Source organism: Podarcis raffonei, chromosome 2 (genome assembly GCF_027172205.1).
Source record: "Podarcis raffonei isolate rPodRaf1 chromosome 2, rPodRaf1.pri, whole genome shotgun sequence".
Classification (NCBI taxonomy): Eukaryota; Metazoa; Chordata; class Lepidosauria; order Squamata; family Lacertidae; genus Podarcis; species Podarcis raffonei.
Window position 1 is genome coordinate 14986519 of NC_070603.1, and position 27266 is coordinate 15013784.

Below are 27266 nucleotides of genomic sequence, written 5' to 3' on the forward strand. Positions count from 1 at the left end.
GTTAAGATGCTGTGACTGGCCCAAGATTACCCAGTGAGCTTCTCGACTGAGTGGAAATTTGAACCCTGATCTCCTAGGTCCTAGTCCGACGCTCTAACCAGTATACCACATTGGCTTTCTAGAGTACAGTGGTACCTCTGGTTGCAAACGGATCCATTTCGGAGGCCCGTTTGCAACATGAAAAGAGCGCAACCCGCAGCGGCGCGTCTGTGCATGCACGGGTTGCGATCCGCCACTTCTGCGCATACGCGTGATGTCATTTTGCGCTTCTGCGAATGCGCGAGTGGCGAAACCCGGAAGTAACCCTTTCCGGTACTTCCGGAATGCCGCGGGAAGTAACCTGAAAGAATGTAACATGAAGCAAACGTAATATGAGGTAGGACTGTATTTCTGCTATGGGGCAGCTCTATAGATGAAGTAGGTAAATAAATATGGGGAAAGCAAAATGTCACTTATAGAAGGATCTGAAATATTTTCCTTGAAGCTTGAATTTGTTTTATTCTGGATTGTTTTATTTGATGTTATAATGTGTTGAGATTTTTTTCTGTAAAATATAAAGTGGTAAACTGTAGAAGTGAAATTAATAATAATAATAATAATAATAATAATAATAATAATAAATCCCATAGCAAAAAAGGCGCCTAGACATTCCGTTCTGACTGTAACCTAGGTTTAAGGTGCCATTTGGTGATTAGCTTACATATCTGAGTTTCTAACACTTCTTTAAGGTGCCACAGGACTCTATTGTTTTTGCTGCAAGAGACTTAATTTCTATAGACATTGTTATATTTATGTAGTGGCTACATAAAGCGTCTAATTCTGGTGTCACGCTAGCGACACGGATCAGTTTAAAGAGAGTTCACAGTTTAAGCGCTGATCCTTACTATATTCAGTTGAAGATATCAGTGCAAATCTTCCAGGTCCATGCTGTTTGCCTCCTAACTGCAAAAAGATGTTCATTGTGCAGTAATGTATCCCACAAATAAGTAACATTTCTTTGCAGCTCAAGGCTGATACTGGTTCTGGGTTGTGACCTTCCTTGCCATGTTGGAACAGCGTATACTAAAGAACACAGAGCCTGGAAAAGCCTTAAGTGCGGAAACCCTTGAGACTCTTTTGAGACTGCCAGTAAGGAGTGACAGTGGGCTGAGCCGTGTGTTGGTTTGAGTCAGTAACATAAGGCAAGGCATCTCGTTCTAACTTTCCCTTACATTCCACTAAACCTCCTCTTGGCTAAAACGCTCTCTCCCAAAGGGGCTAGCTCCCAACCCATTCATTCTCGTCTCAGCATTTTGCAGATTTTTATAGTCACAGAAAATGTCTTGGAATCTTGCTGGTTTGCAGAATCTTGCCATTTTGGCAGAAGGCGCCCGTGGCTGCTGAACATTATGTGCATCAGAAGCCAACAGCTGCTACCAGCTGGTGGAGGGGGGGGGGCGGAGAGAAATAAATGAGGCAGGCGTTAGGACCTGGAGGGTGCCTCCAACTCGAGGCTCAGGCAGTCTTTGTGGCAAAGACTGAGCTGAAAGCAGCAGCTTGTGAATCACTTCCTCCTTCTATAGCCAACACCCCCTGCCCTCTTTTTACCTCCTGTGCCTCTTAAAGGCCCCCTCCCTGCCCCATGCTTCCTCAAGCAGCCCATCCTCCTTCACTATTTAGCCCTGCCAATCCCCCATCCCCAGTTGCACTATACTGTATAATGAAACCTCCGCAACGAAAAACATGCTAGCTGTTGATCAAATAGTTACCGTATTTTTTGCACCATAACACTCACTTTTTTCCTCCTAGAAAGTAAGGGGAAATGTCTGTGCGTGTTATGGAGGGAATGCCTACGGGTGGCATGCCTACAGATTTTCCTCCTCTAAAAACTACGTGCGTGTTATGGTCGGGTGCGTGTTATAGAGCGAAAAAAACGGTATATGCTTCTCAAGGCTTTTCTTTTCTTTTAAACCATTAATGTACAATTACTGAATGTTCAGAGAATCCTGGCATCTACCATCATGGAAAACCCTCCGGTTGGAAAGAATATTAATGTCTCCCCGCTGCTCCCAAGCATAATAATAATAATAATAATAATAATAATAATAATAATAATAATAATAATAATTTATTATTTATACCCCGCCCATCTGGCTGGGCTTCCCCAGCCACTCTGGGCGGCTTCCAAAAAAATACTAAAATACTATAATACATCAAACATTAAAAGCTTCCCTAAACAGGGCTGCCTTCAGATGTCTTCTAAAAGTCTGGTAGTTGTTGTTCTCTTTGACATCTGGTGGGAGGGCGTTCCACAGGGAGGGCACCACTACCGAGAAGGCCCTCTGCCTGGTTCCCTGTAACTTGGCTTCTCGCAGTGAGGGAACCGCCAGAAGGCCCTCGGTGCTGGACCTCAATGTCCGGGCAGAACGATGGGGGTGGAGACGCTCCTTCAGCTATACTGGACCGAGGCCGTTTTGTAATAGGGACTCCCCACCCCCAACACACTTCCACCGTGCTCCTCCTAAGTAAGCATTTTATTTTTTCAGCCATTCGGTATAACAATGCAAAGCAATAAAACTTTTGATAACATTTTGACAGCGGCGCATTATGATAACAAATGCATTGCCGGCACACAGTGCACAGCGTTGCTTTCTGCACTTTGCTGCTGCAACTGGAAAAGCAACCACATTCCTTCAAGCAAACTTCTCATCCTTACGTAGGAAGCAGACGTCTTCTGTGAAATGGATGAGTCCTTAATTCCAGACAAGCTCCAGTCATAGTAACTCCTCTCTGACTACACTAATGAGTGAATGTTGAGAGCACCCTATTGGACAGTTCCCATAACATCACTCCCATAACATCACTGCTGAGGAATCACATGTTTCTCCCTACCTCTCTCCCCAGCCACACAGGACATTTTGCAATTTTAACAAATGTAGTAAGATTTAAGTGTGTGGGGGCTCATGTAGCCATTCAGAGTTAAAAACTCCACCAAGGCTATCATTTCCTGCTTTTGGACAGCCAAAAGCCCTTTTCTGTCCTTATCTTGTCTTGCATTTTCATCATCATCATCATTATCATCATATTTGTATGCTGCTTTTCCATAGATAAAACCGTGATCAAAGGCGGCTTACGACATGAAAAGATTTACGTATAAACATAGGCATAAACATTAAACAAAGCACATCAAATAAAACACTTCCCTTTGTTCACTTCCCTTCTGCATTGAAACAAGAGCACATTCTGCAGAATACCATCTCCTGCACAATGCAACCCAATAGGGCATATATGTTTGCCCAAATGATGGAAACATTATGCATTAATGCACCAGTATGTCTTTTTCATATAAATTTATTTATTATTGTAATTATTGGTTGCTTTTGTGAACCCCAAGCAATCTACAGTATAATAGAAAAATGAAAACAAATATAAAATGAAAAGAAAAGAAAATCATATACATAAAAATCTGTTTAACACATGCCACCCACTAAAGGAGGACACAGTATTTAAAACTCTCCAGGTTAAGGGCCAAAAACCTGGCTGAAAATAAATATTTTTGCCTGGTGCTTAAAAGCAGCCAGTGTTGGCCATGAGTCCCTGGGGAGAGCGTTCCACAAACAGGGAGCCACCACTGAAAAGGCCTGTTCTTGTGTTGCCACTCTTCGCACCTCCCTTATTCCATGTGGTTCTGGAATCCTGAGCCACATAAGACTTTGTAGGTCAAAACCAGCACTTTGAATTGAACCTGGAAATTAATTGATAGGCAATGCAGTCATGCCAGAATTGGTTTTATATGCTGGTTCCAAATTTTTGCCCTGCAATCTCCCATTCCACAGCTTACCCAGGAGAGGAGGCACCCTTGCTTGAGCTCATGATGCCTTGTGGTCAAGATCATTAAGGCAATTCACTAAGAGCTCCACTTTTCACAGAGATGCAGAGATGCTTGCCTGGCCTGTTATGCATTTGGAAATCCAGCTTCAACCAGTTTTTTTAAAAACCCTAATGTGTTTAAAGCCACATTAAAGCCATTCACACATGCAGAAGAGTGTTTCAAGAGAGGCCCGAAGATGCTTTTAGCATCACTTTTGGGAATGGCCCAACTCCAAATTTCATTAGTAAGTCAATCCCACTCTATGCATTTCTTCAGACACCCTTCACCCATCTATCGTGTTAGACTACTTTCCTCACTGCTGGCTCAATCCACTGGGAACAGCTCAGTTTTCACCGTTAGCTTTGAAAACAGGTGAGCTCACTGTTTGGAAAGCATAGTGGCTGCAAAACTGCACATTTCGTAGGCTTTCTAGGCAGGCCTCTGGCCCAAATAAGCAAGCAGAACTGGAGGACAAGGCAGGGAGCTTTATAGAAAAAGGCTGGTAATCATGTCACAAAGCCAATAGACTAGTGAGAATCATGGCAACTGTAGCCTGTTCTTGGGCCTGCTGGCTCCCTTAGGTAAAGGTAAAGGGACCCCTGACCATTAGGTCCAGTCGTGGCCGACTCTGGGGTTGCGGCGCTCATCTCGCTTTATTGGCCGAGGGAGCCGGTGTCCAGCTTCCGGGCCATGTGGCCAGCATGACTAAGCCACTACTGGCAGACCAGAGCAGCACACGGAGACGCGGTTTACCTTCCCGCCGGAGCGGTACCTATTTGTCTACAGTGGTACCTCGGGTTACATACGCTTCAGGTTACATACGCTTCAGGTTACAGACTCCGCTAACCCAGAAGTAGTACCTTGGGTTAAGAACTTTGCTTCAGGATTAGAACAGAAATCGTGCTCTGGCGGCGCGGCGACAGCAGGAGGCCCCATTAGCTAAAGTGTGGTGCTTCAAGTTAAGAACAGTTTCAGGCTAAGAAGGGACCTCTGGAACGAATTAAGTACTTAACCCGAGGTACCACTGTACTCGCACTTTGACGTGCTTTCGAACTGCTAGGTTGGCAGGAGCTGGGACCGAGCAACGGGAGCTCACCCCGTTGCAGGGATTCGAACCGCTGACCTTCTGATCGGCAAGTCCTAGACTCTGTGGTTTAACCCACAGCGCCACCCGCGTCCCCTGTTGGCTCCCTTACCTTGGTCCTTATGCAGAATTCGGTTCAGCAGTTCATTATACCAGTGGCAGAATTCTGAAAGGGTTGAACTTGGAATCAGCTGTTTTCAGGAGCCTTGGCCCTTGGGGAGCTCCACAAACGGCCTCAGCATAGCAACATTATGCTCCTCAAACATGCTCCTGGTAATCAACAGTATAAAACTGTGATATAAATGTGCCAGCTTTTCCCAATCACAGGTAGGTAGGTTAAGGCTTCTCCTGCCACCTAAAAGATCCCTCCCCATCATGCTCATCCCTCATACTGTAGCCTGTAAATGTATGTCAAGTATTTCATGCATTCATTCATTCCTAAATGTGCCTTAAAAGCAAAAAACTTTGCCAATGTTTTAATTACCGGTAAATTGGATAAGAGAGATTCTTCCTGGTGTTCTATTCTGTTTGTTAGTACTAATCTAACTGAAGCCGACCTCTTGCAAAACTTTATTTAACTTTGCAGGAGTCGTGCAAAGAGTTTTTGCCTGACCTTGCTTGACCCTGCAGATCCTCTCTCGCAGTGCTTCTCTTGTATATTTTTCCTGATTATTCTTGTGCTGTGTTGCACAGAAGCTTTTGATAGCCACACTTTGGGCTTCTCCAGATTGGTGTGTTTTATTGCTGGTGTCTTCTGCAACATGTTCTTCACACAATAATAGCGCATTAGCAGTGGAGTTATCCTAATCCCCGATGCTACCATGACACACACAAAAACCCCAGACCATTTGTGGCATGAAAAGTTAGGGGGTTTCAGCGGAAGAAGGTATGTGGGGTATGCACTGATTTGAAATGAAGCAGTGTGACCGCCCCAAAACTTTGGCAGACACAAACAGTATTGAAAGCAATACTATCCCAATACCGTTATGAACACAAATAATAACAAATGCACAATAAAAAGGATGTCTGGAGAGCCCCAAGATGTCACAACTCAGAGGTGTCCACCTGTTTGTCAGTTCCGTCGCGAAGCTGGAAGGAAACTGTTAGGAGTTATTGTAGGTCTGTCTTCACTCTAAAATAGAGCTGCCTTCGCAGGCTTCCGTGGGGTAGAGAATTCCATAGTGGGAAGTAGGGCACATCACTGAGAAAATCCTGCAGCTTCTCACCCTCATTTTGAGGTGGCAATGGAAGTTGAGTAGGCTTCATTTGTATACCTGAGCAAACAGAGCAGGTTCCCTATGGAACTGCCTTTCTTCAAATTACCTCACATTTAGCCTGGGCCTTCACTTGTTCAATCAGTACAATTTTCCCAGTATCTCAATAGGTTTTATTTTTATTTTTGATGTGTGTGTGTGTGTGTGTGTTGTTGTTTAGTCGTTTAGCCGTGTCCGACTCTTCATGACCCCATGGACCAGATTACGCCAGGCACTCCTGTCTTCCACTGCCTCCCACAGTTTGGTCAACTCCCACAGTTCGGTCAAACTCATGTTGGTAGCTTCGAGAACACTGTCCAACCATCTTGTCCTCTGTCGTCCCCTTCTCCTTGTGCCCTCCATCTTTCCCAGCATCAGGGTCTTTTCCAGGGAGCCTTCTCTTCTCTCTCACACACACATACATACACCATATTTTTCAGTCTATAAGATGCCCCCATGTATAAGACGCCCCCTATTTTTGGGGACTCAGATTTAAGAAAATGGGGGGAGATATATCAGTGTATAAGATGCCCCCTAATTTTTGACATTATTTTTTAGGGAAAAAACCTAGTCTTATACATGAAAAAATATGGTGTGTGTAGGTGGGTGGGTGGGTGGGTGGGTGGGTGTATATATAAACACAAAAAAACAACAACCATATATATATATATATATATATATATATATATATATATATATGTATATGTATATATATATATGTATATATATATATATATATATATATATATATATATGGTTTTTTGTAAATTTGCAAAAACAAAATTCAAGTGTTAAATATTTAGTTCAAATAATAGGAGAAAATATATATAATAGGAGAGAATATTATATAATGCTGTTGCATATAGAATTCCTTGGTTGCCCTACAAGTCTTTTTACTGGCTATGTTTAGATTCCAAGTCCTTTAGGTGCAGACACGTCCCTTGAATGTCAATTGTTCCAAGTCACCCTGGAGCCTGGATATAGGACAGGCCATAGGTCTAAATAAATATCTAAAATAAGCATGCCTAGGAGCTGCCCTAGAATTGTGGGTACCCTAAAACATGCCCAGAGAGACTTTCCCTGGTGCCCCCCCAGGGTTGAAACGAAGCTTGAAAAAAGCATTGTATTGTAGCCAGTAATTGTGGGGTGCCTGTGACCATTTCTCCAGTTTGCAAATGTGCCCACAGGCCCCCCCAAAGGCCATAAACCCCTGGCGTAAAAATAGGGGACCAGGTCTGTGGCCTCCTGCCCTTCTCACGTTTGCCCTCCCAGCGGGTCTGTCTGGTTAGAAGCATACAATGGTGTCTCCTAGCAACCACTCATTTTTTCCTGCCTTGGAAAATGGCTGACTGGCTCAGCCTAGGAGGCTGAAGAGGTAGCATGGTGGTGAGTTTGCCCGGGCTCTGTCGGGCTGTTGCCCAAGCTGGCTCTCCTGTTCCCCCTGGGAGCAAGACATTGATGTGCATATGACAGATGGCTTAGGGCAGAGATTTTAGACGTGGAAGCTTCCTGTACCACAGCTGCCCACCTGAGGAGTCCTGTCTACCTCCCAAATTACCAGCCCAGAGGTGAGACGGGTTTGCGACCTTCATGCCTCAGAGTGGCCCTCCAGTTGGGCTAACTCATGGGTAGGCAAACTAAGGCCTGGGGGCCGGATCCGGCCCAATCGCCTTCTCAATCCGGCCCGCGGACGGTCCAGGAATCAGCGTGTTTTTACATGAGTAGAATGTGTGCTTTTCTTTAAAATGCTTCTCTGGGTTATTTGTGGGGCCTAACTGATGTTTTTACATGAGTAGAATGTGTGCTTTTATTTAAAATGGGTTATTTGTGGGGCATAGGAATTCGTTCTTTCTCCCCCCCCCAAAAAAAAAATATAGTCTGGCCCCCCACAAGGTCTGAGGGACAGTGGACCGGCCCCCTGCTGAAAACGTTTGCTGACCCCTGGACCAGCTGCGGGTCAGGGGCCTGGGCTGGGCTGGCTTTACAAACAACCACAGTGAACTACAGTTTATAGCTTCCACTTCTGAGGGACCTCGAGTCTCAACATGTATTAAAAAAGCTACCAAGTTTCAATTTCGACATAACTGCTTAAAAAATAAAGGAAAGCAGACTCTAAAACAGCTATGATTGTTCTGATACATTTCTTATGAAAACAGGCTTGTTGCAAAATATATGCCATACCCTCCAACATTTCTCTGATGACAATAGGGATGTCCTATTCCGTAATAATAGTTATTATAATCAAAATATTATTTATACCCTATCCATCTAACTGGGTTGCCCCAGCAACTCTGGGTGGCTTCCAACATACAGTATATAAAAACATTTTAAAAAATATTTCCCCATACAGGACTGCCTTCAGATGTCTTCTAAAGGTAGTATAGTCACTTATATCCTTCGTCCGGGGGGTCGCATAATTCCATACTGTAAAGGGAATTGGGGGTTGCTTGTGCGTAAAGGGTGCTGCAGCTCTAGGCAACGTTGCCTGGCTAAACCTTTCCCTGGCGGGACAGCCCTTTCTCCATGGCTGTGTCAGTCACTGGCAGAATCCGTCAGTGGGCGTTTTCTGAACTTCTTCCAGTATAAAAATTCCTTCACCCCAAGTCTCCGCCTAGCCTCTCTGCGCGGAAGTCTCCTGCGCAGAGTGGGCGTGCCCGACGGAGGTCCTGGGCTCTCCCTGCTGCTCTCTGTGGAAGAGTCTCGGAGCCCTCTCTCCGCAGTCTCCCCTTGCTTCCTGGTGTCCCTCCTATTTCCTTCCTCAAAGGAAGCTTGCTCTCTCTCCCTGCTGGTCCCCTCTCCTGCATCGTTAGGGAGCCTTACCTCCACTCTAGGCTCCGATGGCAGTTCCCTGACACATACCCTCCAGCATTTCTCTGATGAAAATAGGGACGTCCTAAGGAGAAGTGGGACATTCTGGGATCAAATCAGAAACCGGACAGCTTCTCTTAATCTGCCCCTGGAAAACAGGGACACTAGGAGGGTCTGCAGTAAACTACAGTTTATGGCCTCCATACATGGGGGCCTCAAGTCTCGACGCATACTAAAAAACTACTAAATTTCAAATTTGACACAACTGCTTAAAAAAAAAAGTAAACAGACGTTGTTCTGAGACAATATTTCGTCTGCAAACAGGCTTGTTGCAAAATATATGATTTATTTAGATAGTTTGTTTTTAGTTGTTTTTTTGTGCCAGTATATTTGCAGAAGGAAAAGTTTATTTTACATTTCCATTGTTGTCCTTGATGTTAGAATAATTTTTTGGTAATGCTATGAGGCCTCGGTATGTCTCAATCTGGCCCTGGGCCTTGGTTTAGAGGCCTGCGGCTGAAGAATGAGTTCTGTGGGCCTGGTGTTTCTTAGAACCCTTTTGGATGTTGATCTGTATCAACATATCTTCACAGTTGAATGAATGAAACGTTATTGTTTAAAGCCATCCACCACCGCAATATAAATACAGCAAACAATCATTCTTGACATATTCCACAGATGACAGATATTCAAAAGAAAACAGAAAAGTAATACTCTGCCCTCCCATATGAATCACACATTATCCCTCCACAATAAACTATAGAAGTGTTAAAAATACAACAAGCAAGTTGTATTCTCAGATGTTCCTTGTGCACGAAGTGAAAATGGGAACTGGAGTGAGTGCGACCATGTCAAAATAAAAAATCAAGTGAAGACACAGGAAACTTCCGGTTGTGTTGCACTTGACAATTGTTAGGTCTCAACCAAATCGACCTCATACCAGCAAGCCTGCAGGGCTGTCCACAGAAGAATATCATTCCATTTTAATTCCTGGAAAAATGAAAATGAAATGTCAGCCCACTGCTTCTCGGGAGTGGTTTGCAAATTGCTGTTAAAATGTGAAAAGGTGGGAGTTATCCTCCCCTCTGCTCAGAGCAGCCCTATGCGCTGTGCTGTGCTCTGTGACTCTTCTGGGCATGCTTTCTTATTGAAAAGAGACGAGCAAGCCTGTAGCATTAATTTGCGCAAGGAAGCAACAGGCAGCTCTTTCTATAGAGGGCTAATTCTGAGTCTCTGTATGGGGAGTTGGTGAACACTCCTATCACACCTGCTAGGGCACAATTACCCATTGCAACAGAGACTGATTGGAAGGAGTTGATGGCAGAGAAATAAACCATGCACGATTGCAGCAGGCAGCCCTCCTCTGTGGGTGGGCGCTCACAGGAGTCTTTTTAAGTATTTTATTTCTGTTTATTTTTTTGTGGCACACTTACGTGCCCGGCACTCAGTTTGGGACTTACTAAAGTAAACACATATCCACCCACTACGACGAAGTGACGTCTTTATGTTGCATTTGCTCAATGGTTGCTGAAATCAGTTGGATACGGAAAGGGCCTTGTGGTGGAACAGTTGCTGGTTGACAGGAACCAACATATTCCCTATCAATAAAACTAGAGGAAGTGGGGATGTAACGCCGCGTTTTGATTTGCAGAAGGGTATTGCCCAATAGCACAGACCCTGTGGGAGCCAGCAACTGTGTCAGATTTCTTTATTGCTGCCTCCCAGACCTATTTAGATTATTTTCCTAGGCCTAGGAGAGGAGTACATAACTAAACTGAAGTTGCCTGCTTTGTTGTAGCAGAAGTAGAAATGGAGGGACTGGTTGGAAGGCCAGAAGGTGAAATGGGGGTTGCCAACAAAGCACAGACAATAAGTATCCAGAGTTCTGAATTTGCAAAATTGTAGGCCCCAGAACTATCTTTGTGATTGCATAGGGCATTTCTCTTTTGAAACCAGGTATTATTTCATTGGGGTGGGGGGTGGGAATTAAATGCTGAAAAACTAAACAAAGCGTTTCAATAACAGCCCTGCCAAATGACATTCACGTGCAGTGTTATTCCCTATATTTCACATTAGCGACTACGGCAAGGAGAGCGATTTGTGACAGCTCTGCAGTGTAGTCCACTGAAGATTGCAGGTTGGGGCAAAAGGGCTGTGTGGATTAGCCTAAGGGGGAGAGAATGGCTTACAACAAACCTACAATTATTATTACCGTATTTTTCGCCTCATAGGACGCACTTTTCCCCCTCCAAAAATGAAGGGGAAATGTGTGTGCGTCCTATGGGACGAATGCAGGCTTTCGCTGAAGCCTGGAGAGCGAGAGGCATCGGTGCGCACCGACCCCTCTCGCTCTCGAGGCTTCAGGAAGCTATCCGCAAGCCTTGGGAGCCCGGTGGGAGTTCCCGCGGACTCACAAGGCTTGCGGGCAGCAGCCTGCAGCCCGAAGCACGGGGCGCCCTCCGGAGGGCTCTCCGTGCTTCGGGCGAGTGTCCTCAAGCCTCGCACGCCTGGCGGGAGGTCCTGCCGGGCGCGCGAGGCTTGGGGCGGCAGGCTGCAGCCTGAAGCACGGGGCGCCCTCCGGAGGGCTCCCCGTGCTTCGGGTGGGTGTGCGCAAGGCTTGGGGCGCCAGCCGCGGCTGGGGAGGGAAATAAATTTTTTTTATTCATCCCCCCCCCCCAAATGAGGTGCGTCCTATGGGCTGGTGCGACCTATAGGACGAGAAATACGGTATACCTCGGCAGCAGTTTGAGGGTTGGGCTGAGGGGCTCAGAGAATAGCTTGCAAACAACCTTGCAGCGTAGCCCACTGTTATTGTTACACTATTGCTGGTTGTGGGGCTGTGCTGAGAGACAGTACAGTGGTACCTCGGGTTAAGTACTTAATTCGTTCCGGAGGTCCGTTCTAAACCTGAAACTGTTCTTAACCTGAAGCACCACTTTAGCTAATGGGGCCTCCTGCTGCCGCCACGCCGCTGGAGCACGATTTCTGTTCTTATCCTGAAACAAAGTTCTTAACCTGAAGCACTATTTCTGGGTTAGCAGAGTCTGTAACCTGAAGCGTATGTAAGCTGAAGCGTATGTAACCTGAGGTATCACTGTAGTTTATAACAGCTCTGCAGTGTAGTCCACAGTTAATGTTACAGGTCAGAGCTGGAACTGAGGCTGGTTTCGATTTTTAAGTCAAACATCCTCCATATTTATCTATTTTAGATATTTATATTCGACTGAATATTCATAATGTCTAAAATGTCCTGTAGTTTGCAGCAATTGTCCCCTCAGTTTTCCTTCCCAGTCTAAGGGCTCGTTCACACTTCTGCTTGTTCCATGCCTAGAAACCAGGAGTCCTAGAGGTTTTCTGCTTGCCCCATGCTTTCTCAGCATGGATCCGAGCAGTTTTGCATTTGCCCCACAGCTTTCCCCTGGAAAACACACGCTTTACCACTGAATCAGAACAAATGGCAATTCAAGGAAAACTCAGTTGCCATTTGGTCTGATTCAGCAGTAAACTTCAGGTTTTCCTGAGGAAAGTGGCAAGGCAGTTGGAGGTGTGGCGAAGCCCTCAGTTTCATGCAGAAGCACTGTGCTCAGTTGACCTTTTTGCAGACAGGTTAAAGGTAAAGGGACCCCTGATTACACTTCTAAAAATAAAATAAAACCCTTTCCTCCACACAAACTAAGATCCCAGTATGAAAGAGTAGTGACTCCCATTTTTGCTGCTGCCTGTTCTTTTTTGGGGAGGGTACCCATTGTCCATCTGCAGGCACACTAAAATGTTGACTTCCTCAATTGTTTTCTCTGGGCAGCTCTCAATTCCACATTGGTGAAGGTGTTGTTTTTTAAAAAAAGTTGTATTGCAAACCAGAAATTCGAGGCATGCATCTCTCTTCTGTTTTCACATCTCTGTGAGCTAGGCACAGCCTTCTGGGACAGCGAGCACAGCACCAATCAGATCCTGTGGAGGAACCAGAAAGCGAAGCCACCTTGGCCATTTTTGGCTGGGGAGGGGGAGGGGAAGCCCAGCAGCAAAGCAAACTGTTCACCTAATTCGCAAAGCTATAAATAAGTAAGCAAGCAAGTTGGCTGGGCCAGGAAAAAATGACCTTGCCCTCTGCTTTTGATTTTGGCTAAGCAGCCCGCAAACCTTGACGCAAGACTGGCCCTGCAGCCAGATCAGTTGAATTGCCCCCTGCAACTACCTAGGCTGGTGCAATAGAGAATAGCTAAAACTTACACGTCTATCACAGGTGCTTCCAGGAAGCCCGCAAATACAACATGAAGTTACTGCCAGCACTCTTGCTTGCCAGTCTACATGATAACAGGTATTCGGAACAAGCTCTCGCTGAACCTGAACATTGCATCAAACCTTCACTGCAGAAGAGGGAGTTTCAGGAAGTTTTGCTTGCCAATTCAGAGTGCTTCTGGGGCAAGAAAAGTTGTACCGGCTGAAATTCTCTCTTCTGCTCAGCCATTAAAGGCACAAGGACCCAATCTTCTCTTGCTTTTGATGACGTTAGTTACTTAACTTGGTGTGCTCCTTAACTCCCATATCTATGGATGTATTCACAATAACAGATTGCTGCTGGAACTGCTGTGCAGTCCTGCTGCTCTAAGGCTTTTGCTTGGCCAGTGGTAGTTTGGTGTACAATGGATGCATGACCCAGCAGCAGTTGCATGCTGTTTTCCTTGGACTGCTTGAATAGTTCAGGAGTAGTATATAACTCCTGTTCTGCTGGGAAGAAATAGCTGTGCGATTCCCTGCTGTCATGCCATCACCCGGTACCTATTGCCAGGGGCAATGGAAGATCGTGCCTGGGATCAAAACAGGGAGAAAGAACAATAATGTGCTCCTCAGTGAAGCAAGGTGGATAAAAATCTGTTAAAAATTACAGTGATCAGATTTTTAAAAACTAAACCTGAGAGGTTTAAACCCCACCCCACCCCAGTTTAAAGTTGGCATTTCACTCAGTTGTGTTAACAGTGCAATCATATTCATTGCACTGGGAGAGGCCGCCGATACCATATAACACCGGCAATACAGGACGGTAAACTAATTTAATAATTTAATAATCTGGTACGCAGGCTGAGATCCTACCTGCCCGCGGACTGTCTCGCCAGAGTGATACATGCTCTGGTTATCTCTCGCTTGGACTGCTGCAATGTGCTCTATGTGGGGCTACCTTTGAAGGTGACCCGGAAACTACAACTAATCCAAAATGCGGCAGCTAGACTGGTGACTGGGGGCGGCCGCCGAGACTATTTAACACTGGTCTTGAAAAACCTACACTGGCTCCCAGTACGTTTCCGAGCACAATTCAAAGTGTTGGTGCTGACCTTTAAAGCCCTAAACGGCCTTGGTCCTGTATACCTGAAGGAGCGTCTCCACCCCCATCGTTCTGCCCGGACACTGAGGTCCAGCTCCGAGGGCCATCTGGCAGTTCCCTCACTGCGAGAAGTGAGGTTACAGGGAACCAGGCAGAGGGCCTTCTCGGTAGTGGTGCCCGCCCTGTGGAACACCCTCCCATCAGATGTCAAGGAAATAAACAACTATCTGACTTTTCGAAGACATCTGAAGGCAGCTCTGTTTAGGGAAGTTTTCAATGTTTGATATTTTATCATGTTTTTAATATTCTGTTGGGAGCTGCCCAGAGTGGCTGGGGAATAAATAATTTTGTTGTTGCTGCTGTTTGTGTGTTTGTTTGTTTGTTGTTATTCATGTCTACTCAGACATATGTACCACTGAATTGAGCTGGGCTTTCTCCCAGGTCGGTGGCCATAGGATTGCAGCCTGAAAATCTCTTTGTGATCGCAACCTCATTTAAAATCAAATCTGACTTTAACATAAACCAGCGTGTTAAACAGAGCAATCCATACTGGGGCAGAGAACAGAGGGATAGGCTTGAGTGGAACAGTGAATCCACTGTCTGCTGCCCTACTGGCTTGTGCTGGTCAGGATAGTCTTTGCCAGCTCCAGGCTGGTGGTAGCGGTCCTGAAGATCAGGCCCCTCAGGGGGATTCCCATGGCTTTAGATTCCATGGATTCCCCACCCTGAAAGGCACATTGGGGCCTTCTGCTGGCTACTGCTTTCTATCCATCTGGGTGGTACTGACATCACCACCACAGGGGAGGTCAGCAGAGAGGCAACTATGCGCCGTCCAGCCCCAGCCACATCAACATGGAGGGCGTGCATGCGTGTGTGCTAGAATTGCACCGCAAGTCTGCCTTTAAAAACCAAACCCATGTGTATGATGGCCAGATTCATTGTTCAGAAGAGGGGAGCTTCCACAGTTGCAGCGTACATGACAGCTATTAAAGGTGAAGGAAGCCTATCAGCTTTTGCATCTGGCTGCCCTAGAGACAGGTAAACAAAAATCCATTCATTTTCACCCTTGCTCATATTGTCTCTAAGCAATCAATCAATCAATCAATCAATCAATATGTCCAAAGGTGTTAGTTTATGCACCTAGATTATATAAAGGTTTTATTCTGTGTTAAACCAATTCATTTTAATTATCATGGTAGTCGTATAGTAATTATTATGGTAATATACATAGCCTTGTTCAGGTAGTATAACTTGCACAATAGGAAAAAAACACGTTTTAAATCAGTTGTTCAAATTGATATGTTTTTCTTGGTAATTACAGCATGGACCAAAATCGCATTTGTTTAACTCATCCATCCTGCGCTGATATGGTGGGGCAAACAGCGCGGGAGTAAAGTGTTTTGCTGTGGGACTTATTTCTTGAGGACTATCGCTTGAAAAGTTAGTCGCAAACGTGCCTCAATAATAAGGGTGTTTAAAAGTGATAAAAGCACATTTTTCTATCCTTTTCGTGGATGGTTAACAAACAGTGGGGGTTGGTTCTGGTCCTTGCTAGTGAATTCAATGTAATCAGGGTGTAGCAGTGAATTAAAAAGAGCCTACAATGTTCTTTTGCATTGCCCCTGCTGTCCTTGCATGTGGGTTTTCCCTCCACTCTGACTTTGCTGATGCTCCTCTGTCTGTTCCTTTCCGATCCCAGCTTAGGCCTCTCTCGAGCGTTCAGCAGGCCTGCTGGATAGCATAGCAGTTTTGCAATATGAATACCCCACCCAGAATTGTCCCAGTGGGCAGGGCAGACTCGGTGACTTCAGCAGCACTTAGCAAATGAATGATGGGAACGGAGCGTCTCCATGCGCAGCCAAACACATGTGCATCTTGTCTAGCCCCACACATGCCCCGGAGCAGAGAAATGACTTTGAATGCTCAACAACCCAGTATTTTAGACTCCTTCCCCTCCTCCTGCAGTCACAAGACCTTGACAGCAGCCTGAGGAACGGGTAATGTTCTGAGACGCCACAAGGATCTCTGCGAAGAGAGTTGAGCTGCTGTAGCAAGCTCGGAAAGATAGAAAAAATAATACTTAGTTGCTCCTCACGCATGGAAAAAGGAAATGAAATATGGAAGGATATGGATAAGGTTGCCAAGGTATATACCAGACCCTGCTTTTGTATCATTAACAGCAGCTTGATCTGCAGACATTGGCAGGTTATAATGTTTATCACCGTCCTGTAAAAAGAAGCAGCTGCTTATTTCTGAAGAACAAGCTTCTGCTAAAGGTGCAGGGAACAGGCCAAGCCAGTTTTTCCCCCCTGGCCATTTGGCAACTTTAGTCTTCAAGGGACTTTCCGAATTATTTTTTGAAAAGATTTTATTCAAAAGGCATAAGGGCATATCTTCATTCCAAACATACCTCGGTTTCCATGCAACTTTAACTATCTTAGCTTTCCCTAAAGGATCCTGGAAATTGTTGTTTGGTGGTGTTCTGAGAATACTGTTGTCCGAAACCCTATTTCATAGAAGTACAGTTCCTAGGATTGACTGGCAAGAGGAAATGAGTGTTGAATTCACTTGTGTGAACCCCAGTTTACTGCCAAAAGCATCATAACACATTCTTTTTTTTTTTTTTAAGGGGCTGGAACAGTGTAGCAGAAGAGCTTTTTTTTTTAAGAAAAGATCAAAATGGTATGGGCAGGAGGGGATGTGTGGCTTATGCTGAATTTTGTAAATGGGACATTCAGATACAGTGAGCAATTTAAAAAATAAACTTTATCAGTGTTTTCCTCAAAGGGGTAAATCTGGATTAAATGGGGGAAATATAGGCTGGCATTTTGATGTCAATGATGTGTGGATGCTGTGAAAAATTTGCTTCCCTGAGGAGTACCCATCTCACAATAAAAACCCATCTGGAAGCACCTTTGGTATCAGGGAACAATCCTGTACATAGCAATCACCATTAAGAATGGACGTGCTAACTAAAAGAAGTATAAGATTTTTGTAGCAATAGTAATAAAAATATATTGTTTTTCAGGGCACTGAGAAAGTCTTTTGTTAGTTAAAGAAAAGGATTGTCTACAAACCCCCCGAGATGAGAATGTTCCAACTAAATTTGCTTGTTGACTGGCGTGATTGTGACATCAAAGATGGCTTGGCCAATAGTAGAGGGGCATCTTCCCCTTCCTTTTTGTGCTCTCTTCTCTGATGGTGGCAGTGTTGGGGGGCTTTTGTTGCATCCAGGGGTTAAGATCCATTGGGAGGGTGGAACTTCTGATCATCCTGGATGAGGAAACCTCCTTACTTCTCCCCATCAGGGGACTGAAGGCAATTGATCAGGGACCTCTTTTGGCCAGGAAGGGTGGTATGAGGGAGAAGGACTCAAAGCTCCCTGAAGCAAACTTGGCATAGGCCGCCCTGATCTCACAAATGCATGTCGGTTGGTTGATTTTAAAGCAGGGGTGGAAGAAGAGAGGAAATGCTGGTTAGCCCTGTCATCTTTGTCCCAAAAGCCTCTTTATCTGATGTTGTCCAAGACTGGCTGCACCTCAGAGAGCTTATGCAAAAAGGAGACAATTGAGCCTTCTGTCTTCTACCAGCTCCCTCTCTCTGCAAGGCATTCTGCACATGGATCTCACAGTTGCAGCTCGCTTTTTTAATATATCCTAGAAAGTTTAGGAGGAAGTGAAAGAAAGAGCTGAGTGGGGGCGATTTGGGTTCCACGTTGCTCCTTCCATGCCCTTGGAAGTCTAGTCCTATTAGCAAGTTTTCTATATGCTGCCCTAAATCTTTTTGACCTTTCCCCGCAATTCGTCTGCACCTTCCTGCAGTCCCAGACCCTCATTTTGTTCTCTTCCTTTGCCCTCCAGCCTTATGTCTCAGTGGCCCAGCAGATGGCACCCCCAAGTCCCAGTGGCAGCAGCAACAACAACAGCAGCAGCAGCAGCAGCGGGCCAGGCGGCGGAGGCGGCGGAGGGGACCAGCTGAGCAAAACAAATCTCTACATCCGGGGCCTGCACCCGGGTACCACAGACCAGGACCTTGTCAAGCTGTGCCAACCGTAAGTTACTGGGACGAAGAGACCCGGGAGGGCGGTGTCATGCTGTAAACGGAAGCTGAAAAGAACCGGGTCAATAATTTATTGCCCTCCCAACCGTCTCCATGGCAACCCCTCCTCCCCACCCCGAGTGAAAACCCCAGTCTTAGAGAAGATGCTTTCATCAGCCCCTCTAAGGTCAGGGTTCTCAAATGGAGGCATTAGCATTTAAGCCGCCCAAAATGTATTCCCTGCAAGACAGTAAAGAGCTTTCAGAGATTCCTCCTATGCTTAAAAGGGGTGGGGGCTACTAAGTTAGATCCAGCGGGACCTCATGGGCCAACAGGAGGGATTTTAGGGGAAGCAACAACGACAAGAGATCCAGTAATATCACTGCAACTGACAGCATGCTGGATAGCTCAGCTGGTTAGAGCGTGGTGCTGATAACGCCAAGATTGCATGGGGCAGCTGCATTTTCCTGCATTACAGGAGATCGGACTAGATCATCCTCAGGGTCCCTTCCAGTTCTTCAATTCTATGATTCTGTGTGGATTAGGAGGAGAAAGGATCAAAAGGATCGAGACTTAGGGGTTGGGGGTTGGTTGTGGCCAAAGGAGGTTGCTATAGGGAAATCCGCTAAATCAGTAAGGAAGCCTTAGTTACAGTAGGTCAGGGCAGGCCAGATCCAGGTCATGCTTGCTTATTAGAGCAAACAGAGAATTAGAGCAATTCTGCTGCTGCCTACAGATCTCCCGTTGCCTTTTTGTGTGCGTTTTCTCTTCTGGTTTATTTTCCCTCCTGACTCTCTACACCTTTGCCTCGCCCCTCCCTTCAACTAAACTGGAGCCTCCTGGCCCATTGAAGGCGCTCCATGTGGAGAGGTCATGGGGCTAGAAGAAGCACAAACTGCTTTCGGCCGTGCCGTTTGCACCTTTCCAATGAGGCCCAGTCCTTAAATGTGAGGAAGGCAAACGGGCAGAATGGAATCTGTATCCTGACCTCCAGTCCAGGCTTTACAGTCCCCACCAACCCATCGTGAAGGGGAGCACCTCCATGCACAACAAGCTGTTTTAACTACAGTATGGTTATATATTTATTTAGGATGCGGGTGGCGCTGTGGTCTAAACCACAGGGCCTAGGGCTTGCCAATCAGAAGGTTGGTGGTTCGAATCCCCGCAACAGGGTGAGCGCCCATTGTTCGGTTCCAGCTCCTGCCCACCTAGCAGTTCAAAAGCACGTCAAGTGCAAGTAGATAAATAGGTACCGCTCCGGTGGGAAGGTAAACTGTTCTGGTTCGCCAGAAACAGCTTAGTCATGCTGGCCACATGACCTGGAAGCTGCCTGCGGACAAACGCCGGCTTCCTCGGCCTATAGAGTGAGATGAGCGTCGCAACCCCAGAGTCGTCCGTGACAGGGCCTAACGGTCAGGTGTCCCTTTACCTTTATAACAAAGCCACTCCCTTGCCCCCACCACCCCAAAATCAGATTTACTGTGGAAAGGAAAATGCCAGGATAACCCACTGGAAAGTGCACTATAGCAATTACTTGATGCAGTGTCACATAGCCTCCCAGCAAACTCTATGCAAGCAAATCAGGATGAATGCTCCATAAGCAGGTTGTCTGGAAGCAACCCATATTTGAGACCCTGCAACCCTTGTGGCATAACATGCCTCCTGGTGAGCGCACCTCCTTGCCCCAGCGATTGAGGGAGCCGGGGCTGTGCGACGTCAGCAGGCTGCGTGCAGACGCTGCGGGGAGGGGGTTGCACTCAAGACGTCAGCACACCCCGCTGATGTGTTGTGCACATGCCCCGTGGTTTGCGGTGTGACACAAGCACACCTCTTGGAGTGCGCACATGGCTGCCAGGGAATTTTGAGGGGGGCCGGCCCCTTCCTTGAAATCTTTTTTGGGGCCCTGCCAGATGGGACGCCTGCCTGCCAGTGGTGACCTTCGGGCAATCTTGTTACCCATCACCAATGCTCCAAGGACATGTTGTTGTTTAGTCCGACTCTTCGTGACCCCCTGGACCAGACCACGCCAGGCACTCCTGTCTTCCACTGCCTCCCGCAGTTTGGTCAAACTCATGCTGGTAGCTTCCAGAACACTGCCCAACCATCTCGTCCTCTGTCGTCCCCTTCTCCTTGTGCCCTCCATCTTTCCCAACATCAGGGTCTTTTCCAGGGAGTCTTCTCTTCTCATGAGGTGGCCAAAGTATTGGAGCCTCAGCTTCAGGATCTGTCCTTCCAGTGAGCACTCAGGGCTGATTTCCTTCAGAATGGAGAGGTTTGATCTTCTTGCAGTCCATGGAACTCTCAAGAGTCTCCTCCAGCACCATAATTCAAAAGCATCAATTCTTCGGCGATCAGCCTTCTTTATGGTCCAGCTCTCACTTCCATACATCACTACTGGGAAAACCATAGCTTTAACTATACGGACCTTTGTTGGCAAGGTGATGTCTCTGCTTTTTAAGATGCTGTCTAGGCCTGTCATTGCTTTTCTCCCAAGAAGCAGGCATCTTTTAATTTCGTGGCTGCTGTCACCATCTGCAGTGATCATGGAGCCCAAGAAAGTAAAATCTCTCACTGCCTCCATTTCTTCCCCTTCTATTTGCCAGGAGGTGATGGGACCAGTGGCCATGATGTTTGCTTTTTTGACTTGGAGCTTCAGACCATATTTTGCGCTCTCCTCTTTCACCCTCATTAAAAGGTTCTTTAATTCCTCCTCACTTTCATAAATAAGCCCAATAACAGCTACAGCAGTTCCAGTTGTTCCAGCTTTGCCATCCTGTTTTGGGGGCTCAGCAGTAGTCTGTCTAATACCCTAACTCTGAATGACAAGAAATGTCATTTCTTTGGCTTACCCCTGATCTCATGAGTGGCCATGTGAAGATAGCTGTACCCCAAGTAAAGATTATTGCAAGGGGTTTTGGGAGGCGGTGGCAATTAGGGGGCCTACTAGTGTGCGCATTCACCCAGAGAGCACTACAGTTATGTATTGACATAGAGACGCCTGTGTATTTATGTTCTCTGCCATAGCTTGCCCGATCCCACTTCTCCTTGCCTGGAGAAGACTGAAATAGGCTAGAGTGCTTAAAGCTAAGTGGCTAGGAGGGGCGGGCAGGGGGCTGTTCCTCTCTTACCTCAGCTCACCCCAGCCTGGAATGCTGGATCTGGCCCCAAAGCCACACTTGACAAACACGCCTCCTTCAAAACCAGGAATCTGCCCGGGCTGAGTGTGAGGGAAGGGATCTCTGCAAGCTGCTTGGGAGCAGGGGGCGGGGAGGAGATGGGGAAGGGAATGGGGCCTAGAAGTCGAATGCTGGTAGTGGCTTGGAGCTGAGGATTGTCGGTTGCATTCCTGGTTTTGCCACTGCCTTGCATCACTTGCGTGCCGTTCCCCTGCCGCCTCTCGGTTCCCACATCTGCAGAGCAGCAGCCTCCACCGCCACCGCCCTCCCCGAGCCTGAGATCTCATCGCTGCAACCACAGCATTCAGTATGATCCGTCCTGCTCTTGAAATCCTGCAGCTGGATTCCCCTGTGTGCTGGCTGGGAGGCGCCAGAACTTGGCTGTTCTTGGCGCCGGTCGGATTTCCTGGGCTTGTCCTTTCCTGGGCAGGAAATCCTGCTCAGGGTGAGCAGGAAGCATTGGTGGGGGGGCGGTTTGGGGTTGGAGGGGGCAGCTGGGATGGACTCTGAAGGGTTCATTGTTGGGGGGAGGGGAAGGAGTATCAGACTCAGTCGCCTGCTTTGAGAAAGGCTGACTGGTTATTGGTGGCTGCGTTCACACCGGGTTTTTGCAATAGGTTGGAGATGTTTAAGCGCTGCAATCCTGTATACATTAAGCTGGGAGTAGCACTTTCTAAATAAGCGCTTTGTGTCTGTAAGGCAGCGACCCAGGGAGAATCTCCTGCTGAAGTCAGTGGGAATTACTTCTCAATAACCATGCCTGAGACTGGACTGCACCCTCACTACATATAACAGTAGTTGGAAGGAATGCTTCTCTTTGGGAGGTTCAAAACTTTTCTGGCCAGAGAGGAGTCAACCCCAGCATTGTTAAGGACAATTTTCAATAGCTCCGGGGCTTTCTTATTCTTGCCTTGGGGCATGCTGGGAGGATGGGCAGCCCATTTAAGGCACTTTTAATGTTCTGATTATTTTAAAGCAGATTGCTATAAAGGCAATTTGCATGTTTGCACTGGATATACATAAGAGCTACAATCTGAACTCTGTGTGTTCTAAATGTCTGCGATCATATCATGTAACAGTGGGTTTTTTAATATCTGGTGAGGGATTTTAAAAAGCAACAGCAGCACCCCCATACTTCTACACCAAGGAAAGTCCAATTTTAAAACCTTGAGTTTTGTTAATTTGCACACATTGATTGCTTCGCATAATTTATTCTGCTTTGGCTGGCAACTGTCTTAGGTGTTCCACATCACTCCTTGCTCCTCCCTCGTAGCAGGCAGAAAAGCAGAATAAATTATGCAAGGTTATCATAATTAAGACGCTTGAATTTGGCATTTCCTGGTCTAGAAGTCTCCTTCTCCCTGTTGCCACCTATTTGCTGGGCACGACTTGTGTTGTGTTGTCACTGGTAACCTGCCCCAAAGTCATCCATCACCACATCCATCACTTGGTCCATCTTTGGGGAGTGGGGGGCAAGTGGGCAAGGTAGCTCGCCCACCCCCTATGCTAGCAAAGGCAGAGGGATCTTGGCCAAGGAGCCCCAAGGTCCTTGCTGCTCCAGCGTGAGCAGCGAGGGCCTCGGCTCACTCAGCTGGGGGCAGGAGCAGGAGCCTTTCTGCCCCCCAGCTGAGCAGCAGGCTGGGGCCAGCTGTATCGGACACAGCCCACAAAGCACTGGGGTTAAAGCGCCTCAGCTCCCACGATGAGAGCTGCGGCAGTTTCACCCGGTATCTCGCCAGCTGGAGCCAATGCAGCTTTTTTCAGCATTGGGGTATATCACGTTTGGCTGGTGATACACTGCAATGTTGAAAACCCAACATCGTCCAGCCCTGCTTGTTGTCGTTTAGTCGTGTCCGACTCTTCGTGACCCCGTGGACCAGAGCACGCCAGGCACTCCTGTCTTCCACTGCCTCCCACAGTTTGGTCAAACTCATGCTGGTAGCTTTCAGAACACTATCCAACCATCTCGTCCTCGGTCGTCCCCTTCTCCTTGTGCCCTCCACCTTTCCCAACATCAGGGTCTTTTCCAGGGAGTCTTCTCTTCTCATGAGGTGGCCAAAGTATTGGAGCCTCAGCTTCAGGATCTGTCTTTCCAGTGAGCACTCAGGGCTGATTTCCTTAAGAATGGATAGGTTTGATCTTCTTCCAGTCCTTGGGAGTCTCAAGAGTCTCCTCCAGCAACATAATTCAAAAGCATCAATTCTTCGGCAATCAGCTTTCTTTATGGTCCAGCTCTCACTTCCATACATCACTACTGGGAAAACCATGGCTTTTACTATACGGACCTTTGTTGGCAAGGTGATGTCTCTGCTTTTTAAGATGCTGTCTAGGTTTGTCATTGCTTTTCTCCCAAGAAGCAGGCGTCTTTTAATTTCGTTACTGCTGTCACCATTTGCAGCGATCATGGAGCTAGCCAGCCCCGCTAGCCAGCACCAAACCTGTCTGCCATGTAAAGTGACATTTGGCCCATAGTCTGTCCAGGAGCTGTTGCTTGCCTGCCACTTTTCCTCTCCTAAACCGCACCTTCAGCAGTTGCACAATAGGAATTCTAATGTTGGGGGAAAGCATCGCCTACAGAATGTATTAATGTTCTTTGGATTTCTAGAAGAGGGCAAGGCCTTACCCGGTAGAGACATGATTTCTAGGCCGGCTTTTGAGGCCTGTTCAGAAATGTAGCACTATCTCGGATTTCTCCCCAGGGGATCAATCAGGCCTGCACAAACCACTAGACTCTTGGAGCTTATTGGGCTGCTCAGCAGGGAAGGAAGGAAGGATGTGGCATATTTTTGGATGTTGGTTATTAACAGCACCAGCATTAATTCCACCATGTTCCTTTGTGCCCCACAGATATGGCAAAATTGTCTCCACCAAGGCCATCCTGGACAAAACGACCAACAAATGCAAAGGCAAGTGTGTGTGCTGCCAACTGGGTGAGGGGGGCACAGTGCTGCAGCGTTGAGAAGGAAAGGGCGTATGGGGCTGGAATCGCAGCAGATGGGGTTTTGCTTGTGGGTTCAGAGAGGGAGAGCTAAGAGGCCGGAGTGCTTCACTGCATCCTTTACCCGATTGCATTGAGCGGTTCTGGGACTGAGCCTTCTCCCCAAGAAGATACCTTTCCCTGCACAAGTTCTCTCAATCTCAAGGGGTGTGGGTTTGGCAGGGAGGGGACTCATAAGGAAAGAGGGGCAAGGGAGAGGAAAGGATGAGAATTCGATTCCGGAGCCAAGTTTCTGGGGGAAGATTGGTTCTGTCTGGGAGGTGGGGCTGGGTTATCTGCGTGAGAGGGAGGTGCCAGTGGGGGTGGGGTGGGGTGGGGAGTGGAATTCCTGACATGCCAGACATTGCTGAGGGATGGGATGGGATGGGGGGGAGGGAGGGAGGGAGGGAGCAGCATCCACACAGAACAGAGGCTTGGAGAGGGGAAGGGGAATCGCTCTTCTGACAGTGAGAGGCGGGCTTTCCCTCCCTTGCTTCCCTGCCAATGTTTGCTAACTAGCCAGGTAACACAAGCTCAGCATTGCCCGCTCAGAATTCATCTGTGGCATGCTGGAGGGTGTGGCACTGCAAGGTAATGAAAAGTGTGCGCATGTGCGCATGGTGGGGGGAAGGTCAGGGAAAGGGGTCTACCACGCCAAAAGTGCACGCATTTGCGCATGGTGGGGGAAGGTCAGGGAAAGGGGTCTACCACGCCAAAAGTGTGCGCATTTGCGCATGGTGGGGGGAAGGTCAGGGAAAGGGGTCTACCACGCCAAAAGTGCGCGCATTTGCGCATGGTGGGGGGAAGGTCAGGGAAAGGGGTCTACCACGCCAAAAGTGCGCGCATTTGCGCATGGTGGGGGGAAGGTCAGGGAAAGGGGTCTACCACGCCAAAAGTGCGCGCATTTGCGCATGGTGGGGGGAAGGTCAGGGAAAGGGGTCTACCACGCCAAAAGTGAGCGCATTTGCGCATGGTGGGGGGAAGGTCAGGGAAAGGGGTCTACCACGCCAAAAGTGAGCGCATTTGCGCATGGTGGGGGGAAGGTCAGGGAAAGGGGTCTACCACGCCAAAAGTGAGCGCATTTGCGCATGGTGGGGGGAAGGTCAGGGAAAGGGGTCTACCACGCCAAAAGTGAGCGCATTTGCGCATGGTGGGGGGAAGGTCAGGGAAAGGGGTCTACCACGCCAAAAGTGAGCACATTTGCGCATGGTGGGGGGAAGGTCAGGGAAAGGGGTCTACCACGCCAAAAGTGAGCACATTTGCGCATGGTGGGGGGAAGGTCAGGGAAAGGGGTCTACCACGCCAAAAGTGAGCGCATTTGCGCATGGTGGGGGGAAGGTCAGGGAAAGGGGTCTACCACGCCAAAAGTGAGCGCATTTGCGCATGGTGGGGGGAAGGTCAGGGAAAGGGGTCTACCACGCCAAAAGTGAGCACATTTGCGCATGGTGGGGGGAAGGTCAGGGAAAGGGGTCTACCACGCCATAGACATTGGGGGTGGGGGAGTGCCTATGGCCATGCTAACTAGTAGAAAGCTGAGTGGTTCTCTGCACAGGCTGTTTCTCCACCTTCAAAACAAGGTACGCAAGGCCTGCCCTCTTATTTCCATCTCCTTGATTTCTGCAGGCTACGGCTTTGTGGATTTTGACAGCCCCACAGCGGCCCAGAAGGCAGTGACTGCACTCAAAGCCAGTGGGGTTCAGGCCCAGATGGCCAAGGTAAGACTTGTGCCCCAGCAGCTATGGGGGAACGTGCCAGTCCTTCCTTCTCCAGGAGAGAGAGGGAAGACAGGAGGGCAGCCTCTAGGCTGCAGTTCAAATCCCAGGCCAGCTCCCTACATAATGCAGAAAACATGCACAATACAAGAATGTATTTTAAAACATCTGTGTACATGTGATCGGCAACTGTGATTGGGACAGGCTTCCCAGCTTGCAGAAATATATATATATATATATATATATGGGGTTTTCAAATGAATCGTCCACACTGTGTAGCGTCGTAATACTTGCATGCATGCATGCAACAGACATAGTTGTCTTGTCTGCTGCCTTAGCCACACTTCTGTTTGTCCTGGGCCTAGTGGTTTTCCATTTCTCCCACATTTTCTAGGCACAGGTCCAGGCTGTTTTGCAACTTTCCCCTGGAAAACATGCTCTTTGCAGCTGAATTGGAACAAACCTACATTATTCCTGCATTGCAGGGGGTTGGACTAGATGGCCTTTGGGTTACCTTCCAACTCTACAATTCTATGATTCTATGAAATAGCAACCTGATTGCCGTTTATAGTGGTAAAGAGTGGGTTTTCCTGGAGAAAGTAGCAGGCCGAATGGAGCTCGGACGAGCGCTAACTCTCTGTATGAAATCATGGGTCCCCTCTGATAAGCATAAATCCTAAACCTTAAGCTGCTCTATAATATCCCAATACAGTGGTACCTTGGGTTACAAATGCTTCAGGTTACAAACTCCGCTAACCCAGAAGTAGTACCTTGGGTTAAGAACTTTGCTTCAGTATGAGAACAGAAATTGTGCGGCGGCGGCGTGGCAGCAGTGGGTGGCCCCATTAGCTAAAGTGGTGTCTCTGGTTAAGAACAGTTTCAGGTTAAGAACGGACCTTCGGAACGAATTAAGTTCGTAACCAGAGGTACCACTGTAGTGTGTTTCTCTCCAGGGCTCTCCAGGGTGCAGACTGTGATCACGGTCCAAATTCTGTGCCTTGCCTCCTTCTTAGGCATTGAGTGTCTTTGTGATATGACTGAGGTTGGG

At 47.5% G+C, this 27266-nt stretch overlaps 1 protein-coding gene across 1 annotated transcript in view; it reads left to right on the top strand.

The window, feature by feature from the left end:
* Positions 1-27266, top strand: part of RBMS2 (RNA binding motif single stranded interacting protein 2) — a 77744-nt gene that overhangs the window by 34289 nt on the left and 16189 nt on the right. The window contains exons 2-4 of the mRNA XM_053375039.1: positions 18176-18366; positions 24377-24435; positions 26130-26221. Coding sequence (XP_053231014.1) covers positions 18176-18366; positions 24377-24435; positions 26130-26221 — 342 coding nt within the window. The remainder of the gene's footprint in view (positions 1-18175; positions 18367-24376; positions 24436-26129; positions 26222-27266) is intronic.